Below are 26,613 nucleotides of genomic sequence, written 5' to 3' on the forward strand. Positions count from 1 at the left end.
ATGATTCAAGAGTTTTTGCCCCAATTATCCTACGCAGAAGACCATTCCAGGTACTAGTTACTCTCTGTGTAAAGAAGTACTTCCTGACATTAGTCCTGAATTTACCTTTTACTAATTTATTTAGTGTCCCTTTTCAGTGGTCATGGTTTAAATGCTCCAGATTAACCTTTTTTATTCTACTTAATATCTTGTATTCACCACCTTTTAAGACAAATCCATTTGATATTTTCTAACCTTTCCCATAAGGTAGTCATTTGAAACTAGGGATCAAACTCCTGGCCCTTCTTGACTATTTCCAGGGATTAAATGTTTCACTTGTGTCTCAGTGATCAGACCAGAATACAGTACTCCGGTATGATCTGGCAGAGCACCATACAGCTTCATTTTGATTATTACTTTACTCATTTGGCAATACAGTTCAGTATTTTATTTGCAGATCCATAATCATCAGTAAACAGAAAAGATAGTTTAATGTTTTGGGTGCACAATCTTCATCAGAATATCACAACTGGAAGAATTAATACTTATGTAAAGATACTGTAGGATAACAGGGGCTCTTTGATTTTATTAAAGTGCACGTTATTTCAAAACAACATTATTTCCATTGGCAAAAAGACATGCTAAGTGCCGGTGACTGTTTTTGAAATAGTTACTATTACAAAAAATTTAGGTGTCATCAGTTATCTAATTACACAATTTTGAAAATGTTTATGTTTGGGAGGTTGCATCCGAAGTTTTGTACTAATGGGCGATCTTTACTTGGAACAGTGGACTTGTTGCAAGCAATAGGTTTGCTCTTGTGCATTGAAGTGAGCTGCTTGCTGAAAAGTGCTCTGTGCTTATGCAAATACTTGCACAGATGATGAAAGTTGAAGTAAGTAGTAAAGTTGAATAATTTATATACAGTATATGTTTATTTTATGATGAGGCAAGCAGTAAATGGAAATGTTTTTGAAAAGATTTTTGAGAAGCCTGCTAAGATTTGTTTTACCAGTGAAATTGCCATTTGTATGTTTCATACTGTAATGTTAGAATAATCTTTTGAATATAACGAGAGCTATGTTATTCTGTATCCTAGGTGCATGTTATTAGCGAGTAAATGTTACAATTTTACTGAGATGATCCTCAGAATAATGTTTTCATTTACTGGGAAATGAACCTAGGTGCGTGTTATATGTAAACATTTCTCACAGACCGCAGGTTTCCTTATATCCAAAAACATTTGCAAATTATACATTTAGTTTTGTCGATAGTTTTCAATGCGGTTAATAGATAACCTTTGTTCAAGACATGCATCTACATTGGGTTAATAAAAACCTAAGCAGCATGATAACCTTTTGGCATAATATTAAAAATTTTTCTCTTGAAGCTAATTACTTTGATCTTTCCCTTTAGCCTATTGGAGCCCTTAACCCAAAAAGAGCAGCCTTCTTTTCGGAGCGCCATGAAAGCTGGGAAGATGACCAGGTTCCTGCTTTCCACTATGGGACTCATTATTCGACCAGTAGCTTCACTCTTGCGTGGTTGTTAAGAATTGTAAGTACAACTGTAAAATTTAAAGCTGCTTCATCCAGTCAGCACATTAATGTGTCTCTTCCATTGAAAAAGCACTAGCAACAGTCCGTTGATTAAAGCTGGATAAAACAGCACAAAGCAGACATAAATCCTTCACATAAACTGGAGTACTTAGGCTAATTCCAGGTAATTACTTGTACTTGATTTTTTTTTTCAAATCAGAATATATTTTAAGATCATTTAAAATTAATTTCATAGTTTCATTTTAGCATATATTGGGCATAATTAGGTGATAATTTGAAAACGCTGTACATAAAGTATACCCGTAAAATAATTTACAGTTAATAAAGCTCTTTATGATGTGAAGCCTCATGTAGAAAGAAAGATGTGGAAAAACAGCTTTCTTCAGTAGTACTCAGTTACTGTTGCACCAGTGCATATTTTTATACACTGTTACACAGTTGAGCATTGACATTGCAAATAAACTTCCAATAATGGTACTAAGAACTTAACCCCTCAATTTCATTCTTAAAGCAATGACACATTAACATATATATAGCAGAAAATACTGGAAATGCAGAACAGGTCAGGCAGCATCCATAAAGAGGAAAGACAGGTTAATGGCATTTTGAGTGTATGGGCCCAAGTTTCCACATGATTCGCGCCTGATTTTTAGGAGCAACTGGTGGAGAACGGACTATTTTAGAAATCGCAATTCTCTACATTTTTTTTCTGCAGTTCTAGTCAGGTAGAACAGTTCTAGTTTAGAACAGAATTTTTTCTTCAAAAGGGGGCGTGTCCGGCCACTGACACCTGATTTGAAAGTTTCCACAGTGAAAACGTACTCCAAACTAAAGTAGAATGACGCCAGTGAAGATTTTTGTAGAACTGAAAAAACCTGTTCTACACATTAAAAAATCAGGCGCAGGTTACAAATTAGGCGTCCAGAACGAGGTGGGGGGGGGGGGGAGGAAGGGAAGTCATTAAATTCGACAATAAATCCTTATTTATACTTCTACAAATATTATACAAATAAATCCAACCTGAATAAACATTTATAAGCCAAGAAAAGATTAAATAAACCATCTTCCTACCTGTGTGAAAGTGCTTCAGCCAGGGAGAATTCTGCAGCTGTTCGTGCCGCTGAGCGAGAGAGGGAGGGAGGGAGAGAGAGAGGGAGGGAGAGAGAGCGGGGAGCGGGTGTCGGGTCGGGGGGGAGCGGGTCTCGGGTCGGGGCGGGGGTGGGGGGAGCGGGTCTCGGGGGTCGGGTCGGAGCGGGTCTCGGGGGGGGGGGGGGGGGGGGGTGTCGGGTCTCGGTCGGGGGGGGGGGGGGGGGAGCAGGAGCTGGCCGTGGGAGGAGCCTCATTCATGCAGCCCCAGTGAGGCCATTTAGCCAGGGCTAGGGGCTGCGTGCTTCAGGCCCCTCCCACACAGTTCGGTGCCTGGAGCTACTGCACTTGCGTGCTCACTGTAGCGCGCATGTGCAGAGGTCCCGGCACTGTTTTCAGCGCAGGGACCTGGCTCCGCCCCCCCCCACAGCTCGTGCTGGCTGCGCTGAGTGCCACAGGGCCTGTAAGTCGGTGGAGAATACCGAGGATTTTTTTAGGCGCGAAAAACGGGCGCCCAGCTCGGAGGGGCGCCCGTTTTTTTTCTTGTGGAAACTTGGGCCCTATAACCCTGCATTCGAACTCTTCAGATCTTCAGCATTTTCTGTTTCTATTTCAGATTTCCAGTAATTGCAGCTTTTTCTTTGTATTTTACATTGATTATATAGCTCTTGATTATTTTAAGTAACTGCCCGCTGTTCCTTATTTCACTTTTTGCTTTGAGTACTAATATTCTTTCAACAGTTCAAAAGTCAAATATTATAACATAGATTAATGATTAGAATTTCAGAACATTTCATACAACTACAATTCTCTCTTCCTCCATATGGACCCTGGCTACACTTTTGTACCTCACCCAAGTGTCTATTCGTCTATTCACCTAAACACACAGTGTCAACAATATGTAGACTAATTTCAGATAATTATTTTGGAATGCATTACAGCTGAGCCTGATTCTGGCCTCACCCAATGTCCATAAGAACATAGCGATCAGGAGTGGGAATGCGAGCTGATATTCTCCCCTTCCCCCGTCTCCCCATAGGAATATGAGATAAAGAACCACTGTCAGTACATGTGAGAAAGAGGGAAGGGAGAAAAGACAGAATGAGAAAGGAAAAAAAGAAGGGATAAGACATGGTGGGGTGGGGGAGGTGGCGGGGGGAGGAGGAAAGAAGAGATGGGTAGACAGGGGGAATAGAGAATGAGAGAAGAGGATGGAAAATTAGCCAGAAGTAGAAAGAGAGATTTGAGAGACAGTGAGGGAGGAATGAGAAGGCTAGGAAAAGGAGGGAATAGAAGACATGAAAAAAAATTAGAGGAGTCAAAGAAGGAGAAATGAGAGCGAAGGATAGACTGAGACAGTTGGATAGATAGGGATTGAGAATGCATGATTATGAGGAAGGGAATAACAGATGGGGAAAGAAGAAATGAGAAATGGAACATAGAAAATGCTGAACTAAATTTTTTTTCTTCCATGCTTCATGATTTTTTTAGAATTGCATAATTTTTTATATGCAAGTTGTTTATTTGTATTGCACAGCAAATGGTGTTTAGTGTATAAGTAGACAGATATTTACCATTTTAAATTATGCATGTTTTTCTCATTTACCCTGTTTTAATTCCCATTGCTGGCTTCTGTAATCCGTACTTCCTGCAACGGCTGCTAAGCTCTTTTTAAATTGCAAAAAACTGGACATTGTTTATTCAATAAATCAGGCCAATTAAAAATAGCCCAAGTAAGTTCATCCACAAATTTGTCTTGGTGTAGAAGTGATCACGGAGACATGTAGCAGAGAAGCTCTGACAAGTTTCCATAATCTGATTTCCTACTTGTGCCAAAGCTCAATGTCTATCAGATATTGTATTTTCCATAACTGACTAATTATGGTTGTTTAGTATACTTTAACTACTGGGTGGTAATTTTTTCTCAATGTTACTTTAATCTTTTCCTATGCAGGAACCATTTACTACCTTCTTTCTAAACCTACAAGGAGGAAAATTTGATCATGCGGACAGAACATTTTCTGCAGTGTCCAGAGCCTGGCGCAACTGCCAGCGCGATACCTCTGATGTAAAGGTATATAAGAATCTTGTTCTAGATTGTACTGAAATTCTGCTATGGTAGTCTTAAACATTGTGGCCAGTTGTTTCTAAAAGTACAACATTCATAAACGTAGACTGATGTATCTTATGAAGTGAAGAACTTCTAAAGTAACTGTATTTAAGTTAGAGCAGATGTTTTCACTTGTGAAGGTTTTTGGTCATAGTTGATAAGGTATACACCTAGTGTATATACCAGTGTTGGTTATGATCTGGTGCACCTCTGCAGCAGATCTTTCACGGTTCCATACCTACCTACTTCTATCTTAGCCAGACACCACCTATAATTGCTGGTCCTTCGATGCCCCATAGTCACATCTAGAAAACTCTAAGATTTAATTCTCTTATTCATCATATACATGTTGCCTCTCACCATCGTTTCAGATTCTGCATGTTTGCTGGTGACACTTAACTCCACAATTATTGCTATGGTGTCTGATATACTATAATAGATGAGCCAGAACTTCCACCAGCAAAGCATAAGGAAGTAATCTGTTCAGTTCTCACTTAAAATTCTACAGCTTGATTCCTGAGTCCATCCGAAGCCCCGCCTCCGCCCCCGCCCCCCTCCACCCGACTGTACTGAATCCAGCAGTGCACAATCTTATTGTCCTGCTGGATACTAAGCTAAACTTTGAGTTCCACATCTAGTACATCACCAAGGCTGGATAATTTAATCTTCAAAATATCACCCTCCTCCAAACTTACTCTCATCTTCGTCATGACCGAAACACTCATCCATGCTTTCATCACGGCCAGGCTCAACCTCTTAAGTGTTTTCCTCTCTACACAAAGATTAACTCATCCAGCCCTCCGCCACTTGCATCTTGTCATCTGCTCAATCCTGCTTACACATTACTCTTGTTTTCACTAACTTCCACTGGCTCCCTATCATTGATTTTGAAATCCTTGGCCTTGCTTAAAAATGTCTTCATTGCCTAATTCCAACTTTAAGAACATAAGAAATAGGAACACGAGTAGGTCATAGGGCCCCTCGAGCCTGCTCCGCCATTCAATAAGATCACGGCTGATCTAATCATGGACTCAGCTCCACTTCCCCGCCCAATCCCCATAATCCCTTATTCCCTTATCGTTCAAGAAACTGTCTATTTCTGTCTTAAATTTATTCAATGTCCCAGCTATCACAGCTCTCTGAGGCAGCGAATTCCACAGATTACTTTGAGAGAAGAAATTTCTCCTCATCTCTGTTTTAAATGGGTGTCTCCTTATTCTAAGATTATGCCCTCTAGTTCTAGTCTCCCCCATCAGTGGAAACATCCTTTCTGCATCCACCTAGTCAAGCCCCCTTATAATCTTATACGTTTCGATAAGATCACCTCTCATTCTTCTGCATTCCAATGAGTAGAGGCCCAACCTACTCAACCTTTCCTCATAAGTCAACTCCCTCATCCCCGGAATCAACCTCGTGAACCTTCTCTGAACTGCCTCCAAAGCAAGTATATCCTTTCGTAAATATGGAAACCAAAACTGCACGCAGTATTCCAGGTGTGGCCTCACCAATACCTTCTATAGCTGTAGCAAGACTTCCCTGTTTTTATACTCCATCCCCTTTGCAATAAAGGCCAAGATACCATTGGCCTTCCTGATCACTTGCTGTACGAGCACACTATCCTTTTGCGTTTCATGCACAAGTTCCCCCAGGTCCTGCTGTACTTTCTTTTGCAACTTTCTCCAGCCCTCGACTTCTACATCCCTTCAGCTCACACCCTCCACTTTTGAGTCTGAAATCCTGATCATTTTTCCCCCATGCACTTTTCACTGTACCCAACAGAGGCCTCAGACCTCATTGCCCTATGCTCTGAAATTCTCTTCCTAGAATCATAGAAATTTACAGTCCAAAAGGAGGCCATTCGGCCCATCGTGTTTATGCCGGGGTCGAAAAAAAGCTATCCAGCCTAATCCCACTTTCCAGCTCTTGCTCCGTGTAGCCCTGCAGGTTGCAGCATTTCAAGTGCACATCCAAGTACTTTTTAAATGTGGTGAGGATTTCTACCTCTACCACCCTTTCAGGCAGTGAGTTCCAGACCCCATCGACCGCCAAGTGAAAACATTGCTCCTCAACTCTCCTTTAATCCTTCTACAATTACTTTAAGTCTATGCCCCCTGGTTATTGACCTCTCTGCTAAGGAAAATAGGTGCTTCCTATCCACTCTATCTAGATTCCTCAATTTTATACACCTCAATTAAGTCACCCCTCAGTCTCCGCTGTTCCAAAGAAAACAACCCCAGCCCATCCAATCTTTCCTCAGAGCTAAAATTCTCCAGTCTTGGCAACATCCTTATAAATCCCCTGCTCCTTTACATTTCTCAGTATCCCACCATGTATTGTGTATTCACTTGTCTTTTTAGCCCTCCCCAAATGCATTACCTCACATTTCTCTGGATTGAATTCTATTTGCCACTTTTCTGCCCATCTGACCAGTCTATCGATATCTTCCTGCAGTCTACAGCTATCCTCTTCATTATCAACCTCACTGCCAATTTTTGTATCATCTGCAAACTTCTTAATCATGGCCCCTGCATTGAAGTCTAAATTATTGATATATACCACAAAAAGCAGGGGAGCTAGTACTGAGCCCTGCAGAACCCCACTGTAAATAGCCTTCCAGTCACAAAAACACCCATCAACCATTATCCTTTGCTTCCTGCCAGGGAACCAATTTTGGATCCAACTTGCCACTTTCCCTTGAATCTCATGGGCTTTAAATTTTTTGACCAACCTGCCATATGGGACCTTGTCAAAGGCCTTACTAAAATCCATGTAGACTCCATCAAATGCACTACTCGTTACTTAAAATCATGGAGCCCGAAATTGGTGGCCTTGCCACCCACTGCCGTTGGCTACCGCCGAGTTTTTTTCGGCGGACTCCCCTCGGTGACAAATTCCTCCAGGTCTGCAGCCGGCGGGAGGGGAGTACCGCCAGGAACCGCCCGCTGGTAACCAAGTCACGCAAGTGTCCTCCCGCCCGCCAAGCTGGCAGATTCCAAGCGGGAGTCGGCGGCAGCAGGGGAAAAGACCGCTGCGTGGAGGCAGGTCTAACCCTGACGATAAGTAAGAAGACATGTAAAAAATGGTTAGTGAACATCTTTTAATTTTTTTTTCCAGTGATTTATCTGTATGGGGTCCCCTGAAGGTATTCCACTGGTTGTTTTTTTCAAGATTTTTATTTTTAGGTGTGTCACCCCCCCCACAACCCCCTCCCTTGGCGGCACTTTGGCAAGGATTGCATTTGCCGCTGCGATTAGGGGCTCCCGCCCACTGCCGCCCAGATTGACCTGTTATTTTCCCTAAAATCTGCTGCAGGACCTCTTCCATCTTTCTGCTTATGTCATTGGTACTGATATGGACCATGACTTCTAGCTGTTCACCCTTCCCCCCTGAGAATGTCCTGCAGCCGCTCAGTGACATCCTTGAGCCTGGCACCAGGGAGGCAACATACCATCCTGGCAACACATCTTCGGCCACAGAAAAGCCTGTCCATTCCCCTAACTATTAAATCCCCTATCACTGTTGCTTTATTGACCTTCCTCCTCCCCACGCCCCCGAAAGCTGAGCCATGGTGCTGTGGTCTTTGCTTTGGCTGTACTCCTTAGAGGAGCCGTTGCCATCACCAGTAGATTAGAAAGTGAGATGCACTGGGGGTGGGGGGGAGTGTTCCTTCACTACCAGCCTGGTCCTCTTTGTCTTTCTGGTGGTCACTCATTCCCTATCTGCCTGCAAACTCTTAAACTGCGGGGTGACTAAAACCTGGAGCTTGAGCTCCTCCAGCTGATGACACTTCCTGCACATGTGGTTGTCTAGGACATGAGAAGCATCCTGAACTTCCCACGTGGCACAGGATATACATTCAATGGGACTGAGGTGCCTTGCCATGCCTCTGTTTATTAGAGTACCCCCTGAGATGGCTGCGCTCCTCTAATTCTGCCCTCTTGAGCATTGCTGATTATAATCGCTCAACCATTGGTAGCCGTGCCTTCTATTGCCTAGGCCCTAAGCTCTGGAATTCCCCCTCTACCTCACTTTCCTCCTTTAAGATGCTCTTCAAATTAAATTTTCCTGCTCTTTTTGCTAAGCATTTTCTTTTAAATTTCCATTTAAAAGGCCATTCAGCCTGATTTTCTTTTAAATACTATTGATGATGTTCCAGTGACTGAAAAGTACATATATATATATATATATATGGTTATAAAATGGGAATTACCATTAACCAGCTGAGGAGAAGGCTTCATATTTAAGACATAAATTGCATTTAACCACCTTAATTTCTCCCTATTTAGCTCGATGTTAAATTTTTTGTCGTATAATACTCCTGTGAAGCATCTTGGCATGTTTTACTACATTAAAGGCACCATATAAATATAAGTTGTTGTTATCCAGTAGGTCTCAGGCCCCTGGACTAAAAAATCAAAACTCTCCATCTAACGAAATGTGCACTTTCTCGGATATGTTGCATTTCAAAGGCCATTCAGCCTGATCTTTTAAATACCATTGATGATGTTCCAGTGACTGGAAAGTGGTTATAAAATGGGAAGTACCACTAACCAGCTGAGAAGTTTTAATATTTAATAAATAAATTGCATTTAAATGAGGTTTAGGGTACAATCAACTCCACAAAGGTTTAGGTACAATTACTGGCAGTTGAAACTTTATTGTGCAGTATGGTGAATGTGAAATATATGGGTTTCAAATCTCAGTTCACTACATGTGCAATTCTGATCTTGGGCATGTGATCAAGAGGAAAAGGAAGGTACTGCCCCCATCTCCCAGCATCCAGACACAAAAGATTGAGATCAGAGGCTTCCCGCGGGCAGATGCCTCCGACCGAAAAAATGTTAACAAAAGTACCTGGTGGTCCTGGAGGAATGCACACTTCTGGTCTGAGGCCTAGATGCGCAGCCCAGCGCAGAGGCCCGTGCATCCCAAGAACATAAGCGCAACCTGGGATCATGTGGGCCTGGACCACCAATCACAATGTAATATTCTCATTGATGATAATGGTGAGTTCTGTTTGTATGAGCTCCTATTACTAGCAATGAGAATATCCCCCAAAACAGAAACACAACACAATAAATAAAAAAAACACCTCACATATTTAAAATTAATGGAAATTGAATTAAATTGAATGTTTTAGGAAAAAATTCATTTAAAAAAAAAAGTTTATAAAATATTTTAACAGGGTTAAAAATAAAATTACCTTAATGGACTGAGTTTTTAATATAAAAATTAGTGAGAACATTTAATTTTTCTATCTTTTAAAACTCTTGCGCTGCTTTTATCAGGCATAAGAGTTTTAAGGACATTTGCTGGGCAAGAGTTGGGCAAATAGCCTAAATCTTTGTCCGCGAAGGCCCTTCTCTCGGGGATGTGTTGGAACTGTCAAAATAAATTTGACAGTTCGCAAGTGCCGGACTTTGGCGCATGTGCTTTGCGCGCCTTAACCTGGAACTTGTGGGGCCTCTTCAGGCGGGTGCGCACATCATACCCACCTGGGCAGCCCGCAATTTCAGGGCCAGTGTTTTTTGTGGAACCTGGTAGGCTGTCCTCTTGGAAATAGATTGAATGGAATTATAAAGAAAATGCTTAACAAAAAGAGCAGGAAAATGTTCTTATTTACTAATTGATTTCAAATCTGTGTTGTGTAAAAGTGCTTTGTCTAGTGAGGATGAACTGATAAATGGAACATTTTAATCTTCTCCAGGGTATTCAAATCAACTATATATTTCAACTCAAATATATTTTTCTATTCAACAAAATAGCAGTCCAAAACCACGATTAAAAACACAAGCTTTTAATGTCAACAACCTGTAGATTTCATTGTTCTTGTGTTTTCATGCACTTACCTTTAGTGTAAGTTTTAATCACAGAATTAAATTGCATATGGATACAGCACAACAATGGGTCGGTTTCTCTGACTACCCAATGAATTTTCATGTGTGCAGAATATCCAGTTTATGTAAGGGTAATGGACACCAGGATGAATCTTCTGTGATCTTTTTCATTTCAAAAGACCTTCCTGCACAGTGGACTGATTGATTATTTTGATTTGTTGTTCAAATATCAGTTAGCTGGCTTTGCCTGGAGGCTAGTGGTAATCAACATTGCAGAGAATCACATGAATTGGCTGCGGAGAGAGTTCATGCCAGTAGGTATCACACTTTAATGAAGAAAGCTGAAGCATATGTGTGGTCACAACCAATTCATGTCTTCATACCATGAAAGCCTTGGGGTTCATGATCAAAGCAAAGGCCTAATCCTTACATTGCTGTACTGGGATATAACCTTTGTTTGAACCTATCTGAATTTTCTAATGGTCATGTCTTTTAACAAATTCAAATTAATTGTTTTTTTTTGTATTGCTTGTTTTCAATGAAAGCTATCTTAACTTGCAATATTTCCCTAAATATCAATTATATAAATTTACCAGAGTCCCATTGTTACCTGAATTTTTTTAAATCATAAAATAATTGCATTAATTTTTTAAATATCTGAAACACATGGTATTTTTTCCAGGATCAGGTATTTTATCGAAATATAAAGCATATTCAGGTTTTTAAGGCTTTTAGTACTGACTATAATGCATATTCCAGAACCCTTTAAGAAAATGTTCCTGTTCCTTCTATTAAATCTCAGTGGGAGTTCTACAAAGGCATTTGTGTGAAGATTTGTGGAAAATAAGAGCAAAGTTCTTGGAGCCCTACCGACTGCAGTACCCCCCGCTCTTCCCCCCCTCCCCCGCCCAAAAAAAACCAAAAGTGAAGACTTCCAATAGAGAGGAAATGAACAGAATTACAGATCGTTAAAAAAACTCTATTGTTAGGAAAATAATCTCAGGCCACTGATTCGGGCATAAAAATGTATCCAGTTAATCACATCAGGGGTACCAATTTTACAGAGTACCTGTATTTAAATGTATATATTATCAATAGAAATGCAGATCAATATATCTGTTATATAGTGGTATCAGGTATAACAGTTGCATCAATCAAGATTGTCTCTTCCTTCTCTCTTCACCCAAAGCAAGGTAACAGAAGCGAGTAAGTCAGTTTTGTTCACACAAAGTATTCAAATTTGAATTGAAGTGAGCATGAAGTCACAGAGCAACGACTGCATTTATATAGCACCTTTAACGTAGTAAAATGTCCCAAGGCATTTCACAGGAGCGTTATCAAACAAAATTTGACACCAAGCCACATGAGATATTAGGACAGGTGTTCAAAAGCTTGTCAGGGGCGTTTTAAGGGGCATCTTAAAGGAGGAGAGAGAGATAGGGAGGGAATTCCAGAGCTTATAGGCAGTTGAAGGCATGGAGGCAATGGTAGAGCAATTAAAATCTGGGATGTGCAAGAGGCCAGAATTGGAGAAACGCAGAGATCTTGGAGGATTGTCGGGCTGAAGGAGGTGACATAAATAGGGATGTGTGAGGTCATAGAGGGATTTGAAATCAAGGATGAGAATTTTTAAATCGAGTCATTGATCGAACATGAGCCAATGTAAGTCAGCGAGTATGGGAGTGATGGGCGAATGGGACTTAGTACCAGTTAGGGTACAGGCAGTAGAGCCACGTAACAAATCAGAGGCAGTAGAGGGGTGGAGAGAGACGGTGGTTAGGTTGAGCTGGATGTCGTCAGCATACATGTGGAACCTGTTGTCGTATTTTTGGATGATGTCGTCGAGGGGGAGCATGTAGATGAAAAATAGGAAGGTAGATTCTTGCCCCCCCTCCAAAGGTAATGCAGGAGCAGGAAGTGAGTGTATTGAAGGTGATTCTCTGGCTAGACTGGATAAATAAGAATGGAAGCTGGTGAGGGCAGTCCCACCCACTTGGATGATGGAGACGCATTGGAGGAGGATGGTGTGGTCAACCATGTCAAAAGGTCGGGAAGAATGAGGAAGGATAGTTTTTCACGGTCACGGTCACAGTCACATAGGATGTCATTTGTGACGTTGATCAAGGCCGATTCAGTGCTGTGGCAGGGGTGGAAACATGATTGGAGGTGTTCAAGGATGTGCACAGATTTAGGAGATAACAACAGATTCTCGGACTTTGGAGAGGCTGGAGATGGGGTGGTAATTTGCAAGGACAAAAGGGTTAAGTGTAGGTTTTTTGAGGGGAGGTGGTGATGATGGCCAACTTGAAGGGGAGGGGATTAGTAGCCGATGGGAGGGAACCATTAATAATATCAGCAGTTTGGTGAGTGTAGAGTCGAGGGAGCAGGAGGTGGGTCTCGTGGACAAGAAAGCTCGGAGAGGGCATGAGGGGGGGACTAGGACAGAAACTAGATAAAACAAGTTCATGGATAGGGCGGGGGGGACCTGTACAGGAAGTTTGACTTGGTGGGCTATAGGAAGGGAGGGAGGCAGCTGATGGATGGTCTCAATCTTAGTGATAAGAAGTCCATGAATTCCTCGCACTTATTGTTGGAGGTGTGGGTAGAAGGGGCAGGGAAGAGGTGTTTAAGAAGATGGTTTGTAGTGGTGAAGAGAAGCTGAGGGTAATCTTTTCATTCCAGGATGATCCTGACCTGCGTAATGATGTTGTCAAATTCTATGATATCTGCTTTGAGCAACTTTGCAGTTGTAGTTGTTTAGAATTTTTATTCACTATTCTTACCACTTCGATCAAATGAAAAAAATCTGTTTTTTGAATTGAGTGTAATATCTCCAAGTTTGCAGATGATACTAAGCTGGGTGGCGGTGTGAGCTGTGAGGAGGATGCTAAGATGCTGCAGGGTGACTTGGACAGGTTAGGTGAGTGGGCAAATGCATGGCAAATGCAGTATAATGTGGATAAATGTGAGGTTATCCACTTTGGTAGCAAAAATATGAAGGCAGAATATTATCTGAATGGTGGCAGATTAGGAAAAGGGGAGGTGCAACGAGACCTGGGTGTCATGGTACATCAGTCATTGAAAGTTGGCATGCAGGTACAGCAGGCAGTGAAGAAGGCAAATGGCATGTTGACCTTCATAGCTAGGGGATTTGAGTATAGGAGCAGGGAGGTCTTAATGCAGTTGTACAGGGCCTTGGTGAGGCCTCACCTGGAATATTGTGTTCAGTTTTGGTCTCCTACTCTGAGGAAGGACGTTCTTGCTATTGACGAAGTGCAGCAAAGGTTCACCAGACTGATTCCAGGGATGGCAGGACTGACATATGAGGAGAGACTGGATCGACTGGGCCTGTATTCGCTGGAGTTTAGAAGAATGAGAGGGTATCTCATAGAAACATATAAAATTCTGACAGGACTGGACAGGTTAGATGCAGGAAGAATGTTCCCGATGTTGGGGAAGTCCAGAACCAGGGGTCACAGTCCAAGGATAAGAGGTAAGCCATTTAGGACCGAGATGAGGAGAAACTTCTTCACTCAGAGAGTTGTTAACCTGTGGAATTCTCGACCACAGAGAGTTGTTGATGCCAGTTCGTTAGATATATTCAAGAGGGAGTTAGATATGGCCCTGACTGCTAAAGGGATCAAGGGGTATGGAGAGAAAGCAGGAAAGGGGTACTGAGGTGAATGATCAGCCATGATCTTATTGAATGGTGGTGCAGGCTCGAAGGGCCGAATGGCCTACTCCTGCACCTATTTTCTATGTTTACAACACTGCAAAGTTAACTTTAAGAAAAAATCCAAAACAATAAAAATTGCTTTTCTTTCTCTTGCTTCTCTCTTCCACTCCCCTTCCAGCTGTAACGAATGCAGTTGCCACCTGGCCATTTTTTTTCATGGCTGTTGCCAGTTTATTGTTTTAGCCAGCATAATAGCGCCTGTTTTCTAATGTTGCAATGCAGTTTTTATATTAAAGAAAATTGATTTACACATGCATTGTTTTGGGAATAATGTCACAGGTGCTTTAAAAATTCATCGACTGTCAGCCGTACTGCCAGTTATTTAGCACGTACAGATAGGCAGTGCCAGATGCTAGAGAAATGTGCGTCATAGTGGAAGGGCATATACACTGAGGCTGGCATATTTTCCATTTTGGGAGAAAAAGTGCACAATTTTCTGGCCCTCCCTTTCGAGCTGTTTCTTCACATTGCCTGAAGGTAGCATACTTCATGGCTTTAGTAGATTTATTATTGTTTGGTTTACAATAAAAAGCAGATCTGCAGACATACTGAAATTTAAAAATATCATGACCACTGCATGTAGCAATAAAAAGCTAGCATGTTGATTGATACAATGATGCTGCAACTAGTTATTTGAACATCTTCCTTTGCTCAAGTTACTTCCCTTTTTAAATTGAATGCATCCAAAACAATGAATACTTTGTTAGACATAATGTCAGTATCTTCGTTTAAACTTTGGCTTGTTCAAGGAAGAGCAAAGACAAGGGAGGTCAGAGGTAGCGCAGTAACATTAATCTATAGAGTCTTAAACCACCTTCATGCTGACTGACTTTGCTTTCGTGTGCCCAAGAGTTATTGCTGGTCTCTGACCTGATGATTAATCTTCCAGGTTCTGGTCTTGATTTTTTTTTCTTCAGCTGCTCTTAACTGAACATGAAATTCTAATACAATATGCCACATCGAGTGATTGGGTAGTGTAGTTTATAAATCCATGAAAAGATCTTGTTCATGTAAAGACTTACCAGTTATCTTTAACATCTCATACGGTCAGGTACTGCTGCCCCTTTAAAATATTGTTTATTTCACTTCAAAGATGTCAGTTGCAGATCTAACTGCACTTACCACCTCTTACCTTGGATGACTTCCCTATAGTTGCTGTTCTTTCTTGGCCACATGATGCCTTTTGACCTCAAATAGAATTCCATTTTCTCCATTGCTCCAATGAAGTTCCCTCCAAAAAGCTTGGGCCTAAACATTTGTTGATGCCACGCCTATTTTACAGGCATAAAATGGATGCCAAAGCAGCCAGTATGGTGGGCAATGTGCGAATGCGTATTCCATATTGGTAAAGGCTTCAGTGTAGGTATCCAGGACCCACACCGGAAACAGGTGTTAGGCCCTTTGCATATGCAAATACGAGGACCCCCTTACCAAAAACTGGCTGCCCTGAACGCAGCCGGTGCTGTGTTTATATGTGGCCTGACCACCGCTTCTTAAAGGGATCGCTGGAGGCCACCACTAAATAGGTTTTTTAAAAAAATACTGAGTTGAATTACTCCTCCTAGCGCCACAGCAGTCCCGAAGACCACTTGTTCTCTCCCCAATCCCCACAAGGACTGACCTGAGGGCCACTAGCAGGGAGGCAGCTGACCCAACATCATCATCAAAGAACCAAGGAGCTGCCTCTGAACCCCCAATTGGCGTTTGTAGCTTGCCGGCAATATGCTGATGAGGCCCAATTTTGGATGTGCTTTGGACCTCTGGTTTCTGGCGCACATGGTCTACCAGAACACACAGCAAGAAGATATTCCGCGTTCAGTAAGTTAGTCCTGTTACTAGACTTGACAGAAGTTCCAATTATAACTCTCAAGGTATCACATCAAAAAGAACCAAGTTTCACGTCGTCCTTTTGTCTCTTTAAGTACCTTAAGCCCAAATTTCCCCAGGAGTTGCTCTGTTTTTTTTTTTGGAGCAACTTGATTTTTCTGGAGTATTTTTTTCAGTTGCAATTCTGGTCATTTAATTTGCGCCAGTGTAAGTGAGTTAGTTAGGTTTTTTTTAGTTTCGTTTTTTTTCAAAAGGAGGCGTTACCAGCCACTTACGCCTGTTTTGGCCATTTAAGCAAGTTTAGCCAGCTAAAAGTTACGGCAAACTAACTTAGGCCAGCGTACTATTGTACGTTCAGAAAAACCTTGCGGTGACTTAAGAAATTAGCGCAGGCAGCCAGAGATAGGATGGGGAAGAGGACCTTGCAAAACACTAAACACCTTCACAACAACATTAAAGAAGCATAAATGCATTTAGAGCACCAAGCACGAAACAAAGTAGTACATTTGCACCAAGCACTAAGAGTAATAAGCAATTAATTAACAAATAAAAAATAGAATGAACCTTGCACCTAAAGCACCAAGACCAAAGTAATAAGCAATCAATTAATCAGTAAATAACAAATAAAAAGTAGATGTCCTACTTTAGGGAATGCAGCGGGCCGCCGAAGAGGGAGCCCATTCGATCAGGGCTAGGGACAGCGTACTTTGGGCCCCTCCCACACAGTCTGCAGCGCGTACTCACAGATTCGGCCTGCCAGGAGCTACTGCACATGCGCGCAGACTCTAGCGCGCATGTGCAGAGGTCCGGCACTATTTTCAGCGGCAGGATCTGGCTCCGCCCCCAATCCACTGGGCCACGCTATGCAATCACCGAGGTGAAGCTGGGGAGTAGCCAGAATCGAGAGGAAGATTTTTGGCGCTTGAAGGCGGACAAAAGCGGTACACCTCGGGTGAGGGCGCCAGAAAAAGGGATTGGGGAAATTTGAGCCCCTTATTCCAATTTAGTATCATATTTGGCAGCCTTGTTTTTGCTGCATGCATCTGGTCATTTAAATATTTATAACTTATTCAGCCCTGGGCTACTGCACTAGTAACTACTTAATAGCTTGGTCATAAAAAATTGTTTTTCTCTTTATTTGAATAACTTGATAGATGGTAGTTTTAAATCTTAGTGCATGTCATCTCAGCTTTCAACTCCTTTTACTAAGATGGCTAATACTGAGGAGTATTATTACTGTAGAGATTTATCAGAGATATTTGGAGTCCTGTTGCCTCATTGAAAAACCATAGAAGTTTACAAAAGAGGACGCTTTCTGTCGCACTGTGTCTGTGTCAAATCTTTACTAGAGAAAACTAGTCGTATTGCTCTACTCTCTCCCCATAGCCTTCTATCTTACTACGATTTTAATATTTATCCAATTTTCCTGTAAAACATGCAATGGTCTCTGCTTCAACCACTCCCTGTGGCAATTCCTCTGTGTAAAGAATTTTTTTCTAACCCATCTCTTCACTTTCTCAGTGGTAATTTAAATTGAAGTTGTCTCGTCACTAACACTTCAACGGGAGGAAATAGGCTTTCCCTGTTCAATCTATCAAAACTGTTCACAATTTTTAAAACCTCTTATTAAATCGTCTCTTAGCCATCTCTGCTCCAGTGGAAATAGTCCCAGTGTCATAAGTCTCCTCACATCTAAAGTTTCCCATTTCTGGCATCATTCTGGACAACCTACCCTATATACTCTCTCTGGCTTTAATATCCTTTTTATAAGGGGGTACCCAATACATTACACAGTACTCTTTATCTATGGTCTAACCAATGTTTAGTATAAATTCATTAGTACTTCTTTCCTCGTGTACTATATGCCCCATTTCTAAAATTCAAAATACTATTGGCCTTTTATAACTTTATCTACCTGTACTTGCACTTTCATGGAATTAGATGTTTGCACTCCTAGGTTTCTCTGTTCATAAACACCAAATTACATATTGATTGGGCTAACCAAACTGGTAGCAATGCGGTGGAGGAGGATTTCCTGGTGTGTATTAGGGATGGTTTTCGAGACCAATATGTCGAGGAACCAACTAGAGGGTTGGCCATCCGAGACTGGGTGATGTGTAATGAGAAGGGACTAATTAGCAATCTTGTTGTGCGAGGACCCTTGGGGAAGAGTGACCATAATATGGTAGAATTCTTTATTAAGATGGAGAGTGACACAGTTAATTCGGAAACTAGGGTCCTGAACTTAAGGAAAGGTAATGTCGACGGTATGAGACGTGAATTGGCTAGAATAGACTGGCAAAGGATACATAAAGGGTTGACGGTGGATAAGCAATGGCAAACATTTAAAGATCACATGGATGAACTTCAGCAATTGTACATCCCTGTCTGGAGTAAAAATAATACGGGGAAGGTGGCTCAACCGTGGCTAACAAGGGAAATTAAGGATAGTGTTAAATCCAAGGAAGAGGCATATAAATTGGCCAGAAAAAGTAACAAACCTAAGGACTAGGAGAAATTTAGACTTCAATAGAGGAGGACTAAGGGTTTAATTAAGAGGGGGAAAATAGAGTACGAGAGGAAGCTTGCAGGGAACATAAAAACTGACTGCAAAAGCTTCTATAAATATGTGAAGAAAAAAAGATTAGTGAAGACAAATGTAGGTCCCTTGCAGTCGGATTCAGGTGAATTTATAATGGGGAACAAAGAAATGGCAGACCAATTGAACAAATACATAGGTTCTGTCTTCACGAAGGAAGACACAAATAACCTTCCGAATGTACTAGGGGACCGAGGGTCGAGTGAGAAGGAGGAACTGAAGCATATCGTTATTAGGCAGGAAATTGTGTTAGGGAAATTGATGGGATTGAAGGCCGATAAATCCCCGGGGCCTGATAGTCTGCATTCCAGAGTACTTAAGGAAGGCCCTAGAAATAGTGGATGCATTGGTGATCATTTTCCAACAGTCTATCGACTCTGGATCAGTTCCTATGAACTGGAGGGTAGCCAATGTAATACTACTTTTTAAGAAAGGAGGGAGAGAGAAAACCTGTAATTATAGCCTGACATCAGTAGTGGGGAAAATGTTGGAATCAATCATTAAGGATGAAATAGCAACGCATTTGGAAAGCAGTGACAGGATCGGTCCAAGTCAGCATGGATTTATGAAAGGGAAATCATGCTTGACGAATCTTCTGGAATTTTTTGAGGATGTAACTAGCAGAGTGGACAAGGGAGAACCAGCGGATGTGGTGTATTTGAACTTTCAAAAGGCTTTTGACAAGGTCCTGCACAATAGATTGATGTGCAAAATCAAAGCTCATGGTATTGGGGATAATGTACTGACGTGGATAGAGAACTGGTTGGCAGACAGTCGGGATAAACGGGTCCTTTTCAGAATGGCAGGCAGTGACTAGTGGAGTGCCGCAGGGCTCAGTGCTGGGACCCCAGCTCTTTACAATATACATCAATGATTTAGATGAAGGAATTGAGTGTAATATCTCCAGATTTGCAGATGATACTAAACTGGGTGACGGTGTGAGCTGTGAGGGGGACGCTAAGAGGCTGCAGGCTGACTTGGACAGGTTAGGTGAGCGGGCAAATGCATGGCAGATGCAGTATAATGTGGATCAATGTGAGGTTATCCATTTTGGGGGCAAAAACACGAAGGCAGAATATTATCTGAATGGCGGCAGATTAGGAAAAGGGGAGGTGCAACGAGACCTGGGTGTCATAGTACATCAGTCATTGAAAGTTGGCATGCAGGTACAGCAGGCAGTGAAGAAGGCAAATGGCATGTTGACCTTCAAAGCTAGGGGATTTGAGTATAGGAGCAGGGAGGTCTTACTGTGGTTGTACAGGGCCTTAATGAGGCCTCACCTGGAATATTGTGTTCAGTTTTGGTCTCCTAATCTGAGGAAGGACGTTCTTGCTGTTGAGGGAGTGCAGCGAAGGTTCACCAGACTGATTCCAGGGATGGCTGGACTGCCATATGAGGAGAGACTGGATCAACTGGGCCTTTATTCACTGGAGTTTAGAAGGATGAGAGGGGATCTCATAGAAACGTATAAGATTCTGACGGGACTGGACAGGTTAGATGCGGGAAGAATGTTCCCGATGTTGGGGAAGTCCAGAACCAGGGGACATAGTCTTAGGATAAGGGGCAGGCCATTTAGGACTGAGATGAGGAGAAACTTCTTCACTCAGAGAGTTGTTAACCTGTGGAATTCCCTACCGCAGAAAGTTGTTGATGCCAGTTCATTGGATGTATTCAAGAGGGAGTTAGATGTGGCCCTTACGGCTAAGGGGATCAAGGGGTATGGAGAGAAAGCAGGAAACGGGTATTGAGGGAATGATCAGCCATGATCTTATTGAATGGCGGTGCAGGCTCGAAGGGCCGAATGGCTTACTCCTGCACCTATTTTCTATGTTTCAGTGCCTTTCCATTTAGTGTACAAATCCCATTTCTTGTGTTTTTTCTCTAAAATGTATTACCACACGCTTATCTACATTAAATTGCTAACCTGTCTGTTTTCCTGAACTTTTTTACAGCCCACCCAGCTATTTGCCAAGCTTGCTACTTTTGTATCAACAAATTTTGAAATTCTATTCATTGTACCCAAGTTCAAATGATCTACATATACACAAGAGCAAAACTGGACCTAGCACTGACGGCTGGGGTATATCTTTTCCAACATTTCTCTAGTCCAATCAGCACTCATTTGCTGTAACTCATGGTTTATTGTCCATTAAGAAACTTTCTATGTATGTTGCTACATTTCCTCTTATACCATACACCTGAATTTGTCTAGCAAGCCTCTTGTGGGAACACCTAATCAGATGCTTTCTGAAAAATCCATCTGCACTACATCCTCTGTATTCTGTTAATCTGGTCTCCTCTTCAAAAAAATACTCAAGTTTGTTGTACATGACCTGATTTGAACAGATCTGTGCTGGCTGTTCTTGCTCCAGCAAACGACCTGAATCGGATTTTACATGGTCTAATTAGTTCACTCTCCCTTTGAAAACATAGCTATGTAAAGTTGCCGACCCCAAAATGTAGCCCTCTGGTGGCTCTAATGTAGATTGTGAAGGTACGTGAACTGCACAACTTGGTCACCGATCGTTATTATCTCCCATAGTATGAGTGCAGAGAAGTACTTTGGATCTCTTCCAAAATTAATTCTTAAAGCAATATCTGAATTTCATGTAGCCCAAGAAATTATACTCACCTACTTTCCCTGTGTGCATAAAATGTACAAATTCCAGGTTGGTGTAATAAGAGAATCTCTCAATGCACAGACGATATAAAAAGGCTCAAAAATTTCAAGCTATTAAAAATGCGTCAATTAAAATTTTGTACAAACTTTCACCAAAAAGACTTAAAATGGCCCAGGTCTCACGCCGGCAAATCAAATGAGCCTGCTGCTAATCCCACAGCCCCACTCTTGCCTCTCACCACAGGTTAAAATTGTGCCTTAAATATGCAAAACAAAATGTTTGTGCTTTTAAATTCCAGATCCCTGTCCTGCAAAATCATGTAATCAGTTGAAACTGATGAGCCCAATTTGGAATCCGTGTTATTGGACATGGTTTTGATAGCTGTTAAGATGGGAGGGATGCCACCATCTACCTCTCCATACACTGACACTTCAATTTTATACATAAATATGTGCAATCCATGCCAGCCAGATTGTGGAAGAAATTTCCAGCTGGCACAGTAACCACTGGTGTTGGTCAACATGTGCTATGCTCTTGTGTTTTAGAGTTTAAACTATGTTGGTGAACAGAGCACATGTTGACCATAACACCAGCCGATGACTGTACCACCTGGTAACTTCCTTTACTCAAGCAGAGCATTGCCACCTCACACATGTTCTTCATTAAAATGAAAGTGTTGAGAAGCAGAGGGTCTCGAGTAAGAAATGAAAGGTTGAGACAAGTAAAAAATGTTCTGAATAAATAACAGCTATTTACAAATATAGTGCAAATGTATTTATTTCCAAACTAGGCTTTAAGTCATACTATGCTGTTACAATGCGTGTATAGATAACTTGGTTGAGAAGTGGCAGAATTTTGAAAAACAAAATGTAATTTTTATATCCTGTTCCACTGTGTTAGAAGAATTCAGTGAGCGGCTTTTTGTTGAATATTACTTTATTTCCACTGTATATATTTACATTAATGAAAACTGAGTCCTTTTTCTTTCCATTTAGATGCTTGTTGAAAAATTTTCACAGTCACATCCAGCACTGTTTGTGGGGGATTTTTGGCTGTTTGCAACACTCATTTACTTTCGGCACTTAAGTTTACATTTTACTCTGCTCATTTTATTAAGGTGTTAAGCAAAAATTATGAAAACCTTGAAACTTTTGTGAATCTCTTCAGTATTAACCAAGCATTTCCTCATTCATTTTTTAACCTTTAGGACTATCACCTCTATTTTAGTTGTGCCTTTATAATGTAGATACGGCTCTATTTTTTCCGCTTCCCCCCCTTTAACCAAAACTTCTAAAGTTACCCATGACACTCATGAAAAATTGATTGAAAACTCTTACTTATACCACAGATATCAGATAAACCATATCTATGTTCAAAGTACTTGCAATAGTGAGCAAAAATGACACGTAAAATTGAGTGACATTTTTGAGGTGCAGGGATTTTTTATTAATTCAAATTGTTCTTGTCTGCTAATGTTGATTCAATGGTTAATAATCTGTTTGAATGTAACCACAACAATAACTATTGTCAATGACATCTTGATTTTGATTTCGGCAATTCTGCTAATTCAATGATGTAGCACAAGACTGGGGAATTAGTAATGGGGAACATGGAGATGGCAGAAACTCTGAACAAATATTTTGTATCAGTCTTTACGGTAGAGAACACTAACAATATCCCAACAGTGGATAATCAATAGACTATAGCGGGGGGAGGAATCACACTCACTGAGGAGGTGGTACTCTGTAAGATAATGGGATTAAAAGCAGATAAATCCCCAGGACCTGATGGCTTGCATCCTAGGGTCTTAAGAGAAGTAGCGGCAGGGATTGTGGATGCATTAGTTGTAATTTACCAAAATTCCCTGGATTCTGGGGAGGTCCCAGCATATTGGAAAACTGCAAATGTAACACCCCTATTTAAAAAAGGAGGCAGACAAAAAGCAGTAAACTATAGACCAGTTAGCCTAACATCTGTGGTTGGGAAAATGTTGGAGTCCATTATTAAAGAAGCAGTAGCAGGACATTTGGAAAAGCAAAATTTGGTCAGGCAGAGTCAGCATGGATTTATGAAGGGGAAGTCATGTTTGACAAATTTGCTGGAATTCTTTGAGAATGTAACAAACAGGGTGGATAGAGAGGAACCAGTGGATGTGGTGTACTTGGACTTCCAGAAGGCATTTGACAAGGTGCCACATAAAAGGTTACTGCACAAGATAAAAGTTCACGGGGTTGGGGGTAATATATGAGCATGGATAGAGGATTGGCTAACTAACAGAAAACAGAGCCGGGATAAATGGTTCATTCTCTGGTTGGCAACCATTTAACTAGTGGGGTGCCGCAAAGATCAGTGCTGGGACCCCAACTATTTACAATCTATATTAACGACTTGGAAGAAGGGACTGAGTGTAACATAGCCAAGTTTGCTTTTACTCCCATCTTTGTATCGTCAGCAATGTGTAAGGAGGACACAGAAAATCTGCAAAAGGACATCGACAGGCTAAGTGAGTGGGCAAAAATTTGGCAGATGGAGTATAATGTTGGAAAGTGTGAGGTCATGCACTTTGGCAGAAAAAAAAATCAAAGAGCAAGTTATTTAAATGGAGAAAGATTGCAACGTGCTGCAGTACAGTGGGATCTGGGGGTACTTGTGCATGAAACACAAATGGATAGTATGCAGATACAGCAAATGATCAGGAAGGCCAATGGAATCTTGGCCTTTATTGCAAAGGCGGTGGAGTATAAAAGCAGGGAAGTCTTGCTACAGCTATACAGGGTATTGGTGAGGCCACACCTGGAATACTGCATGCAGTTTTGGTTTTCATATTTACGAAAGGATATACTTGCTTTGGAGGCAGTTCAGAGAAGGTTCACTCGGTTGATTCTGGAGATGAGGAGGTTGACATGAGGAAAGATCGAGTAGGTTGGGCCTCTACTCATTGGAATTCAGAGGAATGAGAGGTGATCTTATCAAAACATATAAGATTATGAGGTGGCTTGACAAGGTGGATGCAATGAGGATGTTTCCACTGATGGTGGAGACTAGAACCAGAGGGCATGATCTTAGAATAAGGGGCCGTCCATTTAAAACTGAGATGCGGAGAAATTTCTTCTCTCTGAGGGTTGTAAATCTGTGGAATTCGCTGTCTTAGAGAGCTGTGGAAGCTGGGACATTGAATAAATTTAAGACAGAAATAGACAGTTTCTTAAACGATAAGGGGTTATGGGGAATGGGCAGGGAAGTGGAACTGAGTCCATGATCAGATCAGCGATGATCTTATTGAATGGTGGAGCAGTTCAAGGGGCCGCATGGCCGACTCCTGTTCCTATTTCTTATGTTCTTATAACAGTTTTATCAAATGTGCATGCTTTTGCAAGTAATTGTGAATATGGAAACTTGGCTCAGTGGTAGCGCCCTTGTCTCTAAGTTAGAAGGTTGTGGGTTCAATTCCCACTCCAGAGACCTGTGCACATATCTTTCTAGCCTGACACTTCAGTGCTAGTAAATTAGCATGAAATATAAAAACAGAAAGTAAGAGTTTCTACAGTTACATAAAAAGGAAAAGAGTGGCTAAAGTAAATGTTGGTGCCCTAGAGGATGAGACTGGGGAATTAATAATGGGGAACATGGAGATGGCAGAGACATTGAACAAATATTTTGAATTGGTCTTCATGGTAGAAGACACTATAAACATCCCAATAGTGGATAATCAAGTGGCTATAGGGAGGGAGGAACTTAATACAATCACTATCACTAAAGAAGTAGTAAAATAATGGGACTAAAGGCGGACAAGTCCCCTTACCGGATGGTTTACATCCTAGGATCTTAAAAGAAGTGGCTGCAGAGATAGTGGTTGTCATCTACCAAAATTCCCTGGATTTTAGGGCGTTCCCTGTGGATTGGAAAACTACAAATGTAACACCCCTATTTAAAAAAGGAGGCAGACAAAAAGCAGGGTACTACAGACCAGTTAGCCTAACATCTGTCGTTGGGAAAATGCTGGAGTCCATTATTAAGGAAGCTGTAGCAGGACATTTTAAACGCATAATTCAATTAAGCAGAGTCAGCATGGTTTTATGAAAGGGAAATCATGTTTGACAAATTTGCTGGAGTTCTTTGAGGTTGTTAAGAGCAGGATGGATAAGGGGGAACCAGTATTTGGATTCGATAAGGTGCCACACAAAAGGTTACTGCACAAGATAAAAGTTCACCGGGGTTGGGGTTAATATATTAACATGGATAGAGGATTGGCTAACTAACAGAAAACGGAGATAAATGGGTCATTTTCTGGTTGGCAAATAGTAACGAGTGTGTTGCCGCAGGGATCGGTGCGGGGGCCTCAATGCTTTACAATCTATATTAATGACTTGGATGAAGGGACCGAGTGTAATGTAGCCAAGTTTGCTGATGATACAAAGATGGGTGGGAAAGCAAATTGTGAGGAGGGCACAAACAATCTGCAAAGGGATATAGACAGGCCAAGTGAGTGGGCAAAATGTTGGCAGATCGAGTATAATGTGAGAAAATGTGAGGTTATCCACATTGGCAGAAAAGGGGTCCTTGTGCATGAAACACAAAAGGTTAGTATGCAGGTACAGCAAGTAATCAGGAAAGCAAATGGAATGCTGGCCTTTATCGCAAGGAGGATAGAGTATAAAAGCAGCAAAGTCCTGCTACAACTATACAAGGTATTAGTGAGGCCACACCTGGAGTACTGCGTACAGTTTTGGTCTCCATATTTAAGGAAAGATATACTTGCATTGGAGGCTGTTCAGAGAAGGTTCACGAGGTTGATTCCAGAGATGAGGGGGTTGACTAATGAAGATAGGTTGAGTCTATACTCATTGGAGTTCAGAAGAATGAGCAGTGATCTTATCGATACAAATAAGATAATGAAGGGGCTCGACAAGGTGGATGCAGAGAGGATATTTCCACTCATAGGGAAAACTAAAACTAGTACATAGGGCTAGAATTTCCATTGCTTTGCCGGCCGGCTTCTCGGCGGTATTGGCCGTTTTGGGCGAGATCCGGGTCAGCAAAATTTTCCACAGCTGAATTCCACCGGCGATTTCGAAGGACCGCTGGGGAACGGACCTCTGGTGTGCACCATCCATAGACCACCATCGCCCAATTTTTGGCTCAGCAGTGACCTGTAGGTAAGTTGAAAAAAAAAACGCCCAAGAGAATCAGTGGAGGTGGGCAGTAGGTAAGTAGCCCTGCAAAAAAAGGTAAGTAAATGTGTTTTTATAAATTATTTTT

At 41.6% G+C, this 26,613-nt stretch overlaps 1 protein-coding gene across 3 annotated transcripts in view; it reads left to right on the forward strand.

The window, feature by feature from the left end:
- The window catches only part of lrba (LPS-responsive vesicle trafficking, beach and anchor containing), a 1,157,354-nt gene that overhangs the window by 893,056 nt on the left and 237,685 nt on the right, over positions 1-26,613 (forward strand). For all 3 annotated transcript variants that reach the window (XM_070871469.1, XM_070871472.1, XM_070871473.1), the window contains exons 44-45: positions 1,396-1,536; positions 4,579-4,698. In XM_070871469.1, the coding sequence (XP_070727570.1) occupies positions 1,396-1,536; positions 4,579-4,698 (261 nt within the window). The remainder of the gene's footprint in view (positions 1-1,395; positions 1,537-4,578; positions 4,699-26,613) is intronic.

Source organism: Pristiophorus japonicus, chromosome 2 (assembly GCF_044704955.1).
Source record: "Pristiophorus japonicus isolate sPriJap1 chromosome 2, sPriJap1.hap1, whole genome shotgun sequence".
Taxonomy (NCBI): Eukaryota; Metazoa; Chordata; class Chondrichthyes; family Pristiophoridae; genus Pristiophorus; species Pristiophorus japonicus.